This window comes from Felis catus, chromosome B2, assembly GCF_018350175.1.
Source record: "Felis catus isolate Fca126 chromosome B2, F.catus_Fca126_mat1.0, whole genome shotgun sequence".
NCBI lineage: Eukaryota > Metazoa > Chordata > Mammalia > Carnivora > Felidae > Felis > Felis catus.
The window spans coordinates 17475647-17491817 of record NC_058372.1 but is presented as its reverse complement, the minus strand read 5'-3'; the positions used below and the strand labels follow the sequence as shown (position 1 = coordinate 17491817).

At 44.8% G+C, this 16171-nt stretch overlaps 1 protein-coding gene and 1 long non-coding RNA gene across 6 annotated transcripts in view; one reads left to right on the top strand and one right to left on the bottom strand.

Moving 5' to 3' along the window:
• NEDD9 (neural precursor cell expressed, developmentally down-regulated 9) overlaps window positions 1-16171 on the bottom strand; it is a 184101-nt gene that overhangs the window by 15621 nt on the left and 152309 nt on the right. For 4 of the 5 annotated variants that reach the window (XM_019830242.3, XM_045057120.1, XM_045057121.1 and 1 more), the window contains one exon: window positions 12734-13180. In XM_019830242.3, coding sequence (XP_019685801.2) covers window positions 12734-13180 — 447 coding nt within the window. Of the gene's footprint in view, window positions 1-12733; window positions 13181-13353; window positions 14751-16171 lie in introns of those variants that run through there. The other variant, XM_045057119.1, reaches the window with a different exon arrangement.
• On the top strand, window positions 5229-8815 carry LOC123385299. Its single transcript, XR_006597566.1, has 2 exons — window positions 5229-6497; window positions 8645-8815. It is a non-coding gene; the product is annotated as an uncharacterized LOC123385299 (long non-coding RNA).

Here is a 16171-nt window from a genome sequence, read left to right as displayed (position 1 = left end):
CCTCCAACACTCAACCCTGTTTTGTTCCCTTCCCTCCTGCCATGCTACCGGCAACCATAAGGAAGAACAGAAACAGTGCAAAGGAAGCAGAAAAATCCTACCGTTTGACAGAAAGAATTGGGTGGAACAGATGAGGGACTGAGATAGGATGGGGAGGAGCACAGGTGAACTGTTCTGGAGTATTATTACCAATATTATTGCTCATACTTCTACATTTGAGAGATGCCTGTTTCAAAAGTTACAAAAATCACAAAAATGTAATTTCGTATAGCTTTAACAGAATTTTCTTTTTCTTTTTTACCTTTTCTTTTTGAAATGTTTATTTATTTGAGACAGAGAGTGAGCACAGGAGGGCAGAGAGAGAGGGAGACACAGAATGAGAAGCAGGCTCCGGGCTCTGAGCCGTCCGCACAGTCCAACGTGGGGCTCGAACTCACGGACCGTGAGATCATGACCTGAGCTGAAGTCGGATGCCTAACTGACTGAGCCACCCAGGTTCCCCAACGTTAACAGAATTTTTAAAGAATAACAGGAAATCCCGCGTGGAAGGGGAGGGAGGCCATCTTTTGTAACTGTCCTAGTTGCTGTGTCCCATGATTTAATTCTCTGGGTCCAAGTCTCTACATTCCAAAGCAACATCAGCAATGGCCAGAATGACACAATCCTTTCTCCTGATATCCAGATAATGCCTTGAAAATTGACCAGTGGAGTTTTCCCATCAATCTAGCAGAGCAGGAACGTGTGGAACGGGCTCCTGGTGTTCCGCCCCAGGGCCTAGTCAAGAACTAGGCAACCCAGGTGGTGCTCAGGAAATATAATGAGTAATCGAGGAGAAGTTAAAAAGTACCGCTGTGCCATAATAATTACACTACAGGGGGCACCTGGGTGGCTCAGTCGGTTGAGCGTCCGACTTCAGCTCAGGTCACGATCTCGCGGTCCGTGGGTTCGAGCCCCGCGTCAGGCTCTGGGCTGATGGCTCAGAGCCTGGAGCCTGTTTCCGGTTCTGTGTCTCCCTCTCTCTCTGCCCTTCCCCCGTTCATGCTCTGTCTCTCTCTGTCTCAAAAATAAATAAATGTTAAAAAAAATTAAAAAAAAAATAATTACACTACAGATTTATAACTTCACCGTTAACAGTACCTGGGATTGTCTGAATTCAAAAGTAGGCCTCACCAATTAGCAGTCAGCCATTTGCATTTTTTTCTCTTTGTTTTGGCTCATGTGGAAAGTAAAATTAGATTGCTTCCTTTCGAGCTCTAATCTCCCCGAGCCCCCTGTTTTATTTATACTATCTCTGGGTTTCGTGCATTAACAAGAGTATTTAGATTTCTAAGACTGCTTGCTGGAAAGGACTTCTTTCACGTAAATGCCCTTAAAAAGCATGAACAGAACCACCACAGTATTTATGAGATCTTATAACAACCTCTTTGTCTTAAAGCCCATGAACTGTGTGACCCTTTCCCTTTAAAGAAAACCCTTAGGAAGAGAAACATCACTATTATCACTGCCTGCCCATTAGAAGTTGGATCCAGGTTTCCGAAAGCGCAAAGTTATAGAGGTCTGTCTGTTTAAAATCCAAGATTACTAGTTTCTTTTCTATGACGGGAGGAAAGACCACATGTTGCCTACACTGGATTTATTAATTCTCTATAAATTCTCTCTGCCCAGCTTGGGTGTAGCAGTGAGCTCATTTATTATTCGCACAGCAACAATATAATGAAAACGCAGTCTGGCCTTAAAACTACACCCTCATGGGCCAAGTGCACAGTTTACCCTTCCTAATGCTTCTCTTGTGCTCATGGAGGTTTCTCCCCCTCTGTATTTGGGCGGTGATTTACTTTCCTTTAAAGGCATCTCGACATCTGATTTTATGCGAGAACCAAGCCTTTTGCGAGCCAGTCTACATCACGGCCAGTCTCTTTTTCCAAATGAGGAGAAAGTCACAACCGAAGGCTCAGAAGTAGAACGGGGCTCTTGGGTCACTTTCATTGGACACAGCATTTAGGAGGCAAAACACTCAATGGAAACAGTGCCCTGATTGTCAAGCCTCTAGCATGCCTCCCCTGCTGCTTTCTGGAAGCTCTTTGTGCAGCAAGTGCTAAAGCAATATTTAGTTATGGAGTGACCAAGCGCCAAAGAGCAGCTAGAAGCATTTAACGTGAAAGGACATGGTGGGAAGTGACGTCGGGGCTCCTCAGGGGCTGTCTTCCTCTGGACAAAGCCGAACGTGACCCGTGACAGAGCTGGGTGCCACAGTCATTTTTTATATGCCGCGGACCGAAATGCTCTTTGAGAACTGTAACGGCATGGGCATTCTGGTTCTTTTGATGTCCAAATAAATGCAACAGGCCACTGAACACTAAATCTAGATTTTGAAATGCATTTTGTTTATTTTATTTTTTAAAAATTTTTTTATATTTATTTATTTATTTTTGAGAGACAGAGTGAGACAAAGTGAGACTGGGGGAGGGGCAGAGAGAGAGGGAGACACAGGATTGGAAACAGGCTCCAGGCTCTGAGCTGTCAGCACAGAGCCTGACGCGGGGCTCGAACCCACAGACTGTGAGATCATGACCTGAGCCGAAGTCGGACGCTCAACTGACTGAGCCACCCAGGCGCCCCTGAAATGCATTTTAGAGAGATGCTCATAGACCGCCCTGAAGAGGATGTGATTATGGAAAGGGATCAAGGCATGAGAATTTCTAGACCCAAATGCCTAGCGCTCTCGGTTCCTCCCACGGCTTCACTGGGAGACAAGATGCAATGGCTGATGGAACAAACCACGCACGTGGCAGAACTTGGTTCTGCGGCAGGGATGTCGCTTCGAGAGACACCTGACCCACCAAGGGCCTCTGCCTTATTCGAGAAGATTAAACACAGGAAAATGGGAAGAAAATGACAAGGTCTAGGATGAAACACTCTCTTAGCTTTTGGTAGCAAAGCAGGAAAGAGAGTTCTCCTTAACAAGACGCTCTCTGGAAATGTTCCCACGTAGGGGGACAGGGTGAGAACTCTGATTCTCCCTGGCTCAGCATACCCCGACCCTCCCTCCTGTGTTCCACCTGTTCCCTGCCTTCTATCGCCACAGCTCAATCTTCTAGAGGTGACTGCGATTTCTAGATGGGAAGGTGCACTGCCTCCTACAGGAAGAGTAAAAAGATTGGCCAAAACGTAGGGAGTCAGCTAGAAATTTATATCAGTGCCTGCGTGTCTTGTTTTTGTTGTTGTTGTTTTGCGTTGTGTTTTAAAGAATCTTGAGGCCAAGTCATTTTATTAAACTTTTCAAGTGACTCTGGGTAAGAATCAGATAAGGGTATCTGGATCATAAAATTTCAGCAAAGACCATTAGAGACAATTCAACCCTACTCCCCATTTCACAGTTCAGGGAACTGAAGTTCAGAGAGGTTATTCAGACGGTTAATGACAGCAAAGTAAATGAGAACCTGGTTGGCTGGGCACATACTACTTTTCTCAGTGTTCCTGTTGCTTACATTAGCAAGACAGATTAGAAATTTACTAGGAATTTAGTACTTTCCCAATTTCACACAGAAACTCACTTCCTTGCTTGAGAAGCAAAACTTGAAATCTGGGTATCTTAAATTTTGGGGGGGGTCCCCTTTCCCTGGCAAGACCATTCTGGGAGATTTAACTATACAGCAGTCTCCCCTCATCCCTTGTGAATGTGTTCCAAGACCTCCCCCCCCCCACTACCAGTGGGTGCCTGAAACCATGGTTAGTACCGAGCCCTATATATATACTATGTTTTTCCTATACATACATATCTATGATAAAGTTTAATTTATCAATTTGGCATAGTCAGAGATTAACAACAATAATAAAATAGAACAATTATAATGATATGCTATAATAAAAGTTATGTGAGTGTGGTCTTCTTCTCTCAGAATATTCCTATTGTACTGTACGCACCCTTCTGAGAATGACGTGAGATGATAAAATGCCTACGTGAAGAGATGTCAGGTGAGGGGAATGTCAGTACGTGACAAGGAGGATCATTTACTTCTGGACTGTGATTGACCATGGGTAACAGAAATCGTGAGAGCAAAACAGTGGACAAATGGGGACAATTGTGTCTGGTTACATGAAGTCCTCCATTTGGACCAATTTGAAGTCATGTGACAAGGTGGTATTTCCAATGAGAGAGAAAGCCAACACAGCAATGTTCTTGGTGGTACCACGGTCTTTACATCCCCTTAATCATCTGCTCAGGACTTCTGGATCAGCCTGCCATGAAACTGACCACTATACCTGGGTGGCGGGAATTTCCCACCTTCCTAAACCCACATTCCCTCAGCACGGAGGCTACTCTCCTGATCTGGGATGGGAGCCTTCCGAAGTGCCTTTCATTCTTCCTGGCCCAATGGATGCTGTTTAGCACCCAGGATTCTGATGAGGTGGAACTGCTGATAAAGTGTCCTAAACATGTCTTCCTATTTTAGGGCTGGGCAACATTAACCATTAGCTGGACAGATGTGAGTTCAAATATCAATGCTGCCTCTTACTAGAGGGATGTCCTTCAACAAGTTAACTAACCTCTCAGACTTCAGATCCCTCCCCTGTAAAATGAGGTCGTAATGAACATCTTATGAGGCTATTGAGAAGATCAGATGAGATTATGGATATAAGGTCCCTAACACGGAGCCAGGGCTCCAGGGCACTTTTGGGTTACCCGCACTTTAGTTCTACAACTATCTTGAAAAATGAGCCACTTGATAGCATGGTAAAGGTCATGCAGTCAGTTGGTGGTGCATTTGAAAATAAATAGCTATTCTGATAAATAATTGGTTTAAGCACACTCTGCTTTAAGAAAACCAAATAAAATTTACTCCGATAAATCAGATGTGATTATGGCATTGCCGAAGATTCTTTGCTTCAAGAATGGACCTTCTCTGGAGTCCCTTTAAACAGAGGATTCCTTGGTACTCTACAGATATTACTGGAGTTACATAGAACTTTCAGAGGAGACACATTGTCCTAAGTGAGTCACACCCTGACTCCTTCAACAGGAGCAGCATACCTCTCTAGAAGTGTCCCTTGACAACTGGGTGGGTGCACTCTTGAGAAGCAAGTGTACTTCTGATGGCATCTAGCTTTTTCCACAAGGCACCCACACAAGGATGTTATTTTTTAAGTTTATTTATTTTGAGAGAGAGAGAGAGAGAGCAGGGAAGGGGCAGAGAGAGAGGGAGAGAGAGAGAGAGAGAGAATCCCAAGCAAGTTCCTATCTGTACAGAGCCTGACACGGGGCTTGATCTCGCGAACCATGAGATCATGACCTGAGCTGAAACCAAGAGTGGGACGCTTAACCGACTGAGCCACCGAGGCACCCCAACATAAGCCTGCTTTTAAAGATGCGTTCAACCAATATTAAGTCTCGGTTTTAACATCAAATCAAATAAACAAATGCATTCTTTCCTCTCCCTCACAAATACAGCATTATCCACTCAGCCAGACATCATACCACACACAATATCTGACCTATTCACTGTGATAAGCACATTCACATAGCATGAAATCATTGAAAAAGGAAGGAAAATTACCTTTGTTTGCTTTGGTGTGGGTTCATAAGAAGTTGCTACTGCATTCATAGAAATATATACTATCTCTAAGCTTTGTGACAAGCTGCAACTGAGTTAGAAGGCCTTGGCATTGACCAAACAAAAAAAAAAGACCTTTGTACATTTTTAGGGAGGTGTTACAGTTTGCTCATTCCCCCGGCGTGGGTGGCTCGGCTGGGAGGAGAGACTTCTCATTTTCAAAGTAAGCTCATGAAGTCCTGCCCCTAAGTGCTCAAGGACCTCCAGTTCTGTGTAAGATTTAAAATTCATCTTGACCCTTGTGGGTAGGGATTTTAGATGAACGTTCACTCCTCCACACAGCCCCCGGAGCCATGTATTGAGGGGGAAAATCGTTTAAATTTGGATTATCTTTATATAGCGATGCGCAATTCTGAAACATAGTCATACTTCATTGAGTTTATAAATGAAGAAACCAGATGTACCTAGTGCCCTGTCAAACTCTGATTTTCCCTGCTGTTTTTCAGGGTGTGTGTGTGTGTGTGTGTGTGTGTATAAGAAGGCAACAAAGGAAAGTGAGGTGAAGTCAGAGTTTATCTTCCTGGGGAGATTTCATTTCCTCTAAATCTATTTTTACTTGTTGGTAGACAAATCATACTGCTAATATATAGGAGTTAGTTGGCTGGTAACGGAGTGTTGCTGTGAGCAACCAGATTTCACAATGCTTCAAATCCCAATATGGGAAATCCTCGGTTCCCTAACCAATGGCTTTGGGTTAGAGAGAGAGAGAGAGAGAGTGTGTGTGTGTGTGTATGATTCATGATGACTCAGTGTCTAAGAAGGTACAAATATTGTAGTGAATCTATTTCTGGTTCTTATGTTACCTTTCAGGAATGGATCCGGAAGACCTGGCTAAAATCTTTTCATCATCTCCTGCCAACATTGAGCCATGTCCCATGTTGGAAGGTAAGAAATGGTTTTTAGAGATGATGTAATGGGGTCTAGATAAACCTTAATGTTACTTGAGTTTTCTTTAATTTTTTTAATGTTTATTTATTTTTGAGAGAGAGAGAGACAGAGACAGAGACAGAGACAGAGTGTGTGAGCAGGGGAGGGGCAGAAGAGAGAGGGAGACACAGAATCCGAAGCAGGCTCCAGGCTCTGAGCCGTCAGCACAGAGCCGGACGCGGGGCTCAAACCCACGAACTGCGAGATCATGACCTGAGCCTAAGTCGCACGTTTAACCGACTGAGTCACCCAGGCGCCCTGTTACTTGAGGTTTCTGAGTGCTACCACCAATGCATCACTAGCTCCAGCCTAGCCCATCACACACATTGTGATGGCAGGCCATTAGTGTTTTGATGAACCCATGAGCTCCCTTGAGATTAAGTGAAAAGTACAACATATTCTGGGGACCACAGAGGAGGGAGAAAACTGCTGGGGTGCAGAGAGGACGCTCCGTAAGAGGAGATGAACATTGAAATGGGCTTTAAAGGATGAACAGGAGTTTACAGATAGAATAGAGGAGGGAAGGCATTCTCAGTAAGTAACAGAATTATGCAAAGGCAGCTCTACTCCTCAGTAAAAAAAAAGTGTAGTTCTCCTCTTTAGGTGAGGACAGAAGCGTTAACTAATCTTGTCTCCGCTGGGCAAAACGTGTAAAAGCTAGGCTCTCAGACAAGCTGAACTTCACATCATTCATGCTTTGAATGCTCACTTGTTGTGTATAGATGGTTATAATTCCAGAAAAGAGACGGTGGCATTCTCCAAGACACTTCTAGGGGGAAAACTACCATATGGAATCTGACACGTAATCACCACAGATGGTAATGAGCTGGGTGATAAGACTTGAACAGTGCGTGATAGTCCGATGGGTGATAAGATCGGAACCGCTTTTCAGTTTACTTAAAGGCCAACTCAAATTAGACACTTCGTTTCTTGCTTCCGCCTTGTTCATTCGTTCAGTGGCTGTTAGCTGTGTGCTGACACTTGGCTATGAGCTCAGCCTATAGCAGTAAATGCTGTATATGTAAATGACATAGGTAAATGGCAGCCTTGAACCCTGCCTGCCTTTATGGAGCTTATAATTTAGCTCAAAACTGATCTTCAGAAGGATGCAAAACAGACCTAATTCCATCAGTTGGGAATAAAAGCGACATGTCCAGAAAGTAATCAGAAACACGCATAGTTCTCGATTCCGATCGAGGCACAGAATGGACCAACTCAGATGGCAGTTTAACTGATCTGTGAAGCAGAAAAACGAGGCTATTTTAGAGGCTTTTAGACGTGTGGGGGCTCCACTCCCAACCGTAGTCCCTTATTAAGTAGAACTGTCACTTGTAAAAAATTGAGAACATTAAAAAATACACACAGTTTAGCTTTCCAAATGATTGGGCTATGAGTAACTCATTTAATTTAAAATTGCCTGTGAGTTCTTGGCAATCACGGGGCATATTTAGAAACCTTCGCAAAGCAAGAAGAATCTAACCTACAAATTGTTTTCAAATATAATAAAATAGCTATGAGCCGTAAATGTAACAATTAATGAGGTTGACCTTAAGTGGCTTTCTGCACATTTGTGTAAATGTTTATTGATTTACACTTTGCAGTCTTTGTGTGTCATACTTGGGAGTCAATTTTTTTTTTTTTTTTTTTTTTTTTTTAAATCTGAGCTCTCAAACATTCTTGTAGGCCCTGGGCATTCTGCCCGTAATGCCTCATGGATAAAACGGCACTGCACACAAACGCAGAGTGAAAAAGGCCAATGAAATTAAGAAAGGTGTCAGTGTATATGGTTTCCAGATAACTTTAAGCGTTCTTTTCTACTCTGCGCAAAATTCTTGTAGAACCAAAGAGAGAGCCACGCGCTCAAAGGAACAGCAGATGTGCTAGCAATAAAGTACGTGCCTATCTGATGTACGTTCAGAACCACAAACGGGGCTGAGGCCCTTCGAAACAAAGTCTGAGAAAAGGAAAGACAAACAAGGAAGAGGAACTGATTTTTTTTAAGCCCCCTGCTATGTTCAGCTCCGGGCCAGATCCTTTCTGTAGACTGTTGTATTCAATTCTCACGAGAACTCTGTGAGGCAGTTGTGATTGTTCCCATTTCACAGATGGAGAAACGAAAGCCTGGGGAAGTTGAGTAACTTGCCAAGGGATGGACAGCTACGAAGGAAGAGAGCCAGGGGTCAGTCTAATGCCAAAGACCACGTTCTTGGCACAACACGGATGCTGTCTTGTTTCGTAAAAGGGTGGCGATTATATCATTATCCTTCTTTTTCTAACCCCTGATGTAGTAAGTGTTGCATGTCGCGTAACGTCGTTGGGATGGGTCGAGGTTTCTTAGGTGGGTGGAGGCTGCAGGTTGCCAAAGAGCAAAGTTGAAGTGATAGAAGGCAGAATTTTGTCTTTCCTCTCAAATGATTCATTAGTGGATAAGACTCCTGAAGCCCATATTCTGTAGCAACATCAAGGGAATCTTTAACTATGGAAAGTCCCGCATCACAGTCAGATGGGAACACAGCCAACCGCTCTCATGGTCACTTCACAGAGTTTCTCAAAATGCAGTCCTGGATCCCCTCTCTCAGAACTAGTGGAGGAGCTCGCCCCAGGGCAGATCCCAGGCCCCAGGAATAGAATCTCTGGTGAGGACGGCCTGGAAATCTGCATTTCAACTCACCTTCCCTACCTCTCCAGATGATTCTTATGTTCCCCAAAAGCTCCCTTTAGTGGTTTAGAATAAGCTGCACTGCCCTCCTCTTTTTCTTCTAGAACAGCTTTTAGGGACCATAGCTTAAACTACCAGAAACGTCTAGTGCCAGGCTCACCACCGTTTAAAAGATGGGAGAGTAAAGAGAAAACTTGTAGCGAGTCAGCTACGAGGAGAACTCAAAACAAAGACAAAACAAAAACAAAACCCAAGAAGCCTTCCTGATTCTTGCTGTACTCGGATTAACTCCTGGGGCCTTGGCTTAAGTCAGTACTGTGATTCTCACCCACTGATAAGATTCCTACAGAGAGGTGGATGTTGACAGAGGTTTTTCAAGCAGCTATTATTGCCTAGAAGGTTAAAATTATCTTTTTAGAGCAGCCAAGCCATCTCCACCAGGAGGGAAGAAGGAAGGATGGAAGGATGGGAGGATGGAAGGAAGGAAGGAAGGAAGGGAAAGAAAGGGAGAGAGAGAAACAGCAGGAGCGAGAGCGAGCAAGAGAGAGAAGGAAGGGGGAGGGAGGGAGAGAGGAGAGGAAGGAAGGAAGAGAAGGAGAGGAAAGGAAGGAAGAGGTTCTTCCTCCTCAAGCCCATGGGGGTTCAAGCCAGTGGCCCAGTGGACAGGATGGACAGTGTAGGGAACCAGAGGCACTAAAATGACTTTCAAGGTGAGGCCAGGATATTCTGTAGAACACTTGGTGTTTGGCAGGGAGAAGCCAGGACCAGTCCATCTGCGTGGCCACGTTACCACTTCAGACCCCCACTGCTCGAAGCTTAGCACTGCAGTCATTGTCTACTCCCCAGTTCTGGTAAGGTCTCCCCACCCCCCGTCTGCTTGCACCCCCTATATGAACTGGCAGAGGTCCAATTCAGAAGCTGGCTTCCTCCTACCGGAATCGCCTACTTCTTGCTAAACATAAAATGTCCCACGGATTTTGGAATTAAGCAAACAGAACTCTGAGCTCAAGCGCACACCCCAGCGTCAATCCAAGGGAAGGCGTGGTCAAAGTGTCTCCCCTTTAAAAGGATGCAGGGCCAGGGAGCAGGTCAGCAGCGCAGTTACAGCAAATAAAATGGGAAGAGGTCTGAAGGACTTTTCAGACTTGGAGCTAAAAAAGGTTGAGTCTAAAAAAGGAAAACGTGTCACCTTCCTGCCAAAATAAACTGTGATGAAAGTTTAGACCCCACCACCTTTCGGCCAAGCATTTCCTGTTTCGGCCTCCCTTGTCCGCCTCAAGCTAGCTCAGATGAGGGAGAGCTATTTTTAAGGTGCAAACAACCGGGAATAAGAATGAGAGAAGCTATTTATTTAGAGTTGCACCTTTCAACTGTTCTGTTTTTCCCTCTGGAGCTAGAGGCTTGGTTTGGCTTTCCCTTTGAATCGAAAGCTCCTGGGGTAAGAAGGATTTTGAAAGGTCAGGGTGAAGTCGCCACGCCTCCAGACAGCGATCATTGTCTTGGAAAAGACAAGTGCCCACTTCTTGAGGAATTTCTCCTAATATACAGCTACTCGGCTTATGCAACACAGGTGCTCTTGAGCAGTGTTTTTCTTTTAATTTTTTTTTTTTACTGTCTATTCATTTTTTTGAGAGAGACAGAGAGAGAGAGAGAGAGAGACAGAGCACGAGTGGGGGGAGGGGCAGAGAGAGAGGGAGACAGAGAATCTGAAGCAGGCTCCAGGCTCCGAGCCATCAGCAGCGTCTGACACGGGGCTCAAACTCATGAACTGTGAGATCATGACCTGAGCCCCGCCACTTAACTGACTGAGCCACCCAGGCGCCGTTCCTGAGCAGTGTTTTGTAATACATTCCTTTTGTATAAAAGGTGACTTGGAAATACACTCTTGGCTTTGTTATTTATGGAATCCAACAGTGATTCTCCCCCCCCTTTTTTGTCCAACAGAGCATTCCATTATCATGCAAATAGACATTCCATAATTTACATGGGTTTTAAAATTCTTTGTATTAGATTTTCTTGAGGCAGGGGACATGTATACGTAGTGTTCTTGGAGCCAGCAAGCTCGTTCTGCTATCTAACTGCGTCTTCCCTTATTTCTTATTCCATTAAATCAGTCCATTCTTAATACCAAACCTCAAAGGACCCATTGTAGACCCTTGGAATTTGCCAGTAAAAGAAAGAGAAAAGCCTCCGTTGTACTGTTTACATAGGCGTGGCCTTGGTATTGGCTATCACCCCCATAGTTCACCAACATTATTTTCTTTCCCATGTGTATTTCCACCTGACATTACAGTTTTTTTGTTTGTTTGTGTGTTTTGTTTTTTAATTTGGGCTCTATAATGTAAGCATCATGAAGGCTTTTAAGCATCATGAAGGCTTTGCTCACTTTTTAATTCATCAATGTATCACAAGCATCAAAAATATACTAAATGAAAGGAGCAAGTGACTCTTGATCTCAGGGTTGTGAGTTCAAGACCCACATTGGGTATAAAGATTACTTAAAAAAATAAAATCTTAAATACACACACACATGCTAAATACTTAAAATTAATTCGGTTAACAAATTTCTATTTATCTCAAATTATTGTGGCATTTTGAATTATACAGAGTGCTGAAGAGGTCCTTCCTTCCTTCCTTTTTTTTTTTTTAATTTTTTTTTTTAACGTTTATTTATTTTTGGGACAGAGAGAGACAGAGCATGAACGGGGGAGGGGCAGAGAGAGAGGGAGACACAGAATTGGAAACAGGCTCCAGGCTCTGAGCCATCAGCCCAGAGCCTGACGCGGGGCTCGAACTCACAGACCGCGAGATCGTGACCCGGCTGAAGTTGGACGCTTAACCGACTGCGCCACCCAGGCGCCCCTCTTTTTTTTTTTTTTTTTTTAACATGATGCTTTCCTAAAAATTCTAGCTCTCCTGTTTTTACCCACTGGCTCAAGCATTATCATAGGAATTACTTGAAGGACAAGAGGATGTCTCCTTTCTAAATTCACTAGCATTTCTGTGTTTTAAATGGGTCAATCTGAAAGCTAACAACTCTGTGGAACAAGTAGGTGGGTATGATCTACTTCCAGCTCCTTTGCTCCCTTTACTTCTGGTGGGTTCTTTGTGCAGCCAAGCCAACAGGGTCATGATTCAGCTTTTGGTGAAAGGAGAGTCCTTTCTGCATCGTTGTACAAAATTTGGTGGCTTGTACCACTCAAGGAAGAAACAGAAAAGACTGGAAACAATTTGAGTGCAGAGCTTAAGTATAAAAGCAGATCTATCAGAAAGAGAGAAACAACTGAATGATCCAGTATGATCTGGAATGACATATGAACTTATCACGACACAGGAACAAAGTTTAGCTGACCAGTGAATGGAAAATGGTGCAGAGCTGGTGCCCGAGATCAGGCATTTAGGTCTACTTACTCTTTGGAAGACATACTTCCTTCTTGGCAGTTTCAAGTTCTTGTTTTGGGACCATTTCAATTTCTCTGAGTGCAACGGAGACATAAATAAATAGGAAGAAAAATCCAGTTGGTCGCTCACTCACCTTTTTGCTTAAGTGGGGGCCGTTAGCCCCCCCAATGCTTCTCTGCACGGATGACGGTAATTGATACACATCCTGTTCCTGGGTACCATGGCTAGTGGGGACTTGGTAAATCCCCTGATGTTGGTAGGAAGGTGGCACTTGGTAGATTGTGTCTCGAGGGCCGCCATGTGGGTTTGGCGCTTGATAGAGCTTCTGTTGGCCAAAGGTCTGGTGCGTGAGTCCAGAAGTAGGCTGGTCCTGACTGGAGGGGGTCTCCTGAATGGGGCCAATCAGAAGCTTCACCCGGTTGCCGGGGACAATGCCTTGTCGACCATGTAAGGAGCAGAGCCACCACCCTTCCAGTCCTCCTGTGTTCTGTTCTATGACAGTCAGGATATCTCCCTTGCGGAAGGCCAGCTCCTCGGCACACTCCGGGACGTTGTCATATAAGGCCCTTGCCATGAGATTCTAGAAGAAGAGAACAGATGGACATCGTGTTAGAATTCTAGCTCGGTCCTTTTTCACACCTAAATCCCACGCTTTTATGGAGAGGCACACTTCCTGGAAAGAAGAATGAACGTGAACAATAGTCTGTAAGGAGAAGAACAGATGGTGCAGACAAAAGACAGATACATACGTACTGCGTCTGCCACCAATGACATCAGACTGCCTCCTCGGAAAAGCCCAGAACACCACAAGAGTTCTTTCCTCTAGCGGTAGCTGCTGTGCCAAGGAATTATGGGCAGCGCCGTTAAAGAGTTCACTACACAAAACATTTTTCTTCCTTTCTTAAAGCCAGCTTGCAGAATAAAATATTCCAAGTGCTACAGCGGACGCGTCTCATCTTTTTCCCTTCACATATTGGAGGCAGAAAGAGTCAAAGAAAAACCCAAATAACAAGCAGTACGAGTGGCATTTCTATTTGGTGTGAAAATGGAAACAAACGTACAGTTATATATGCCTTGCCAGCGCTTAAAAATTCTTACTCTCAGTTGATCAAGAAGTCCTTGGATCCAGGGAGAATCTACAAGCAAGCGTTTTTGGGGTTTCTTCCCCCCCCCATGGAAATCGAGCCTGGTGCGTGGCGTGACAGTAGTCTCCATCTCTATATTTGACGGCAGGGAGTGATGGCAGAATTTGCCACACGTAGGTGGATGCCATCCCTTTTCTTTTTTGGTCTTTTATTTGTACCTTTCCTGAAGGCCTCGCCTCACGCTGCCACTTTTTCCCCTACTTCTTGAATCTCGCCATTCACAACAGAAACGCTGTGCCTTCCCCTTTCATGGGCCCAAAACACTCTCTCCCTTTGTAAGAAGGCCTGTCTGGCACATTCAGTACTAAGCAGACAGCCAAAGTAGGCATTCAGCAGAGAGCGGGCAGGCAGTACGTGCTGACATTCTTGGAAGCCTTTCAAAGGCTCCGAAGATTTCATTTCTTGGCGTCAGTAATGTTTCGCAGGATGATGGCAGCCATCGCCACATGCCTGCTCCTTCCCAGCACAGAGAGGAGTCGGGATGCCATAAATTCATCGCGAGCACTTGGAAAACTAAAAGTGATCTCTCTGGTGCTTCCCTAAAGTGTCTGGATGCACTTGAGTCACTGCAGTGGTGATCCTTTGTGGGAGGAGGGACAGCCTATCGGGCGGATCATGTTTGGGACTTTACATATTCGTGGAATTTTTGGCAGTTGTTGTTTGGATTTCTGCCCCCTGTTTGCTTCTCTAGAAACATGGACTTGATCTTTCAGCCTCGTGCTTTTCATTCCTTTAGAACTGACATGCATTAATCATCTCCCCCTGTACTATGCCTCATAACCACAGGCTTGTGCTGTATGCTGGTCCTCTCCTCTGGGGGCAGGGGGGCTGCGTTATGGTCAGTACCTGGGAAGGGGTCCTACTCTTGCTGTTAATCCTCTTAGTGCAACTATTTAACCTAAGAAAAGGAGATCAAGCCATACCCAGGAAGCTTGATGATGCTTTTTAAGAATAAGGTTGCAGGGGCGCCTGGGTGGCTCAGTTGGCTAAGCGTCCGACTTCGGCTCAGGTCATGATCTCATGGTTTGTGGGTTTGAGCCCCACATTGTGCTTGCTGCTGTCAGCACAGAGCTTCTGTCCCCCTCTCTCTCTGGCCCTCTCCCACTCTCAAAAATAAATAAACATTAAAAAGAAAAAAGAAGAAGGTTGAAGTTCTTGTTCTTGGATCAGTTTTGAGATCCAAGAAGTCTGTGGTGTGGACAGGTGAGCGGTCAGGGAAGCTCAAGGGAAACTGGGGGGGTTTGTGTTCTAGGTGAAGGTTTTACTCAGAATTTATACACTAGGAAACTTTGGGATTTTTTCTAACAATTAGAAGCCCACATACATAGAGATAGAATCATGCAGCATTTTATCCTGGCTTGAGGAACCATTTAAGGATGTGTCATAATCCCCAAATCTCTGTTTCTTTTCTTCCATCTTTGGGTGTTCTGTAATTTAGAAGAAAAGTCGTAGAGTTACGGATGATAAGATTCTGGTCCTCTGTACCAAAATAATCTGAAGGAGATCACTCCACCAGAGTTATATGGTGATTATAGGGTAAGGAGAGAGCCGAGCGCTCTCGTCTCTGTCCCTTGCTCTGGGGACCATGCAATGATTGGGGATGGCTGGTACGAAAGCCCCAAGATGAAATCAGAAGCGATAGAGGTAGGACCAGTTCTGTGGGAGCTGAGGGTAGATAGCTGTATGATTCTAGCGGCTGCAAAGAAGGGAAAGAAGAGAAACAGAAAACTGTCTCTACTGTATTCTGTAGAAAGGCAAAGGACTACAGACCTAATCAGCATAAATAAGCTCAAGGCATGTGGAGCTGGGTCACTGCCATGGGACTCCATGAAGCACTGAAGTGGAGCATTGGACCGTGCTTGATTAGAAGCAGATAGAAATCCCCGTGTGAGAGCTGTTCTGGATGTTCTTTGTCTCCTATCCCAGTGACTTTCCCACCACCTGGTAAGCACCATGCTAATGTTTCAGATGTGCTTCAAGAACAGTTTCTCTGGGGCAACTTTCAGAGACTGTTGTCTTCGCCAACGGAGGCACCATGGGTGAGTTCTCCTGACTCTTTGTCCGTGATTCCCCAGCAGGCCTCCTGCTGCCCACACAGATGAGGATTTAGGAAGAAAGCTTGGCATGACCATTGACGGCATGCACCCCAGTGCTAGCCTGACATCTCACACACAGATATTCTCAGCCTTGGCTGAACAGGAGTGAGTTGCTTAATCTCTATACAAGCTATAGAGAGAGAATCAGTGTCTACACCCATCACTCTCCCATACAGAAGGTTACATACAGTTCCGGAGACCTTTAGCAATGACCTGAACCCAGTGTCCCTGTTTTATAGATAAAAAAACAGGTCTGGGAGGCCAGTTTATCATTTGCCCAAAGCCACAATATTGGTGTCAGAGGTGGGAATGGAACTATGGTCTCTTGGC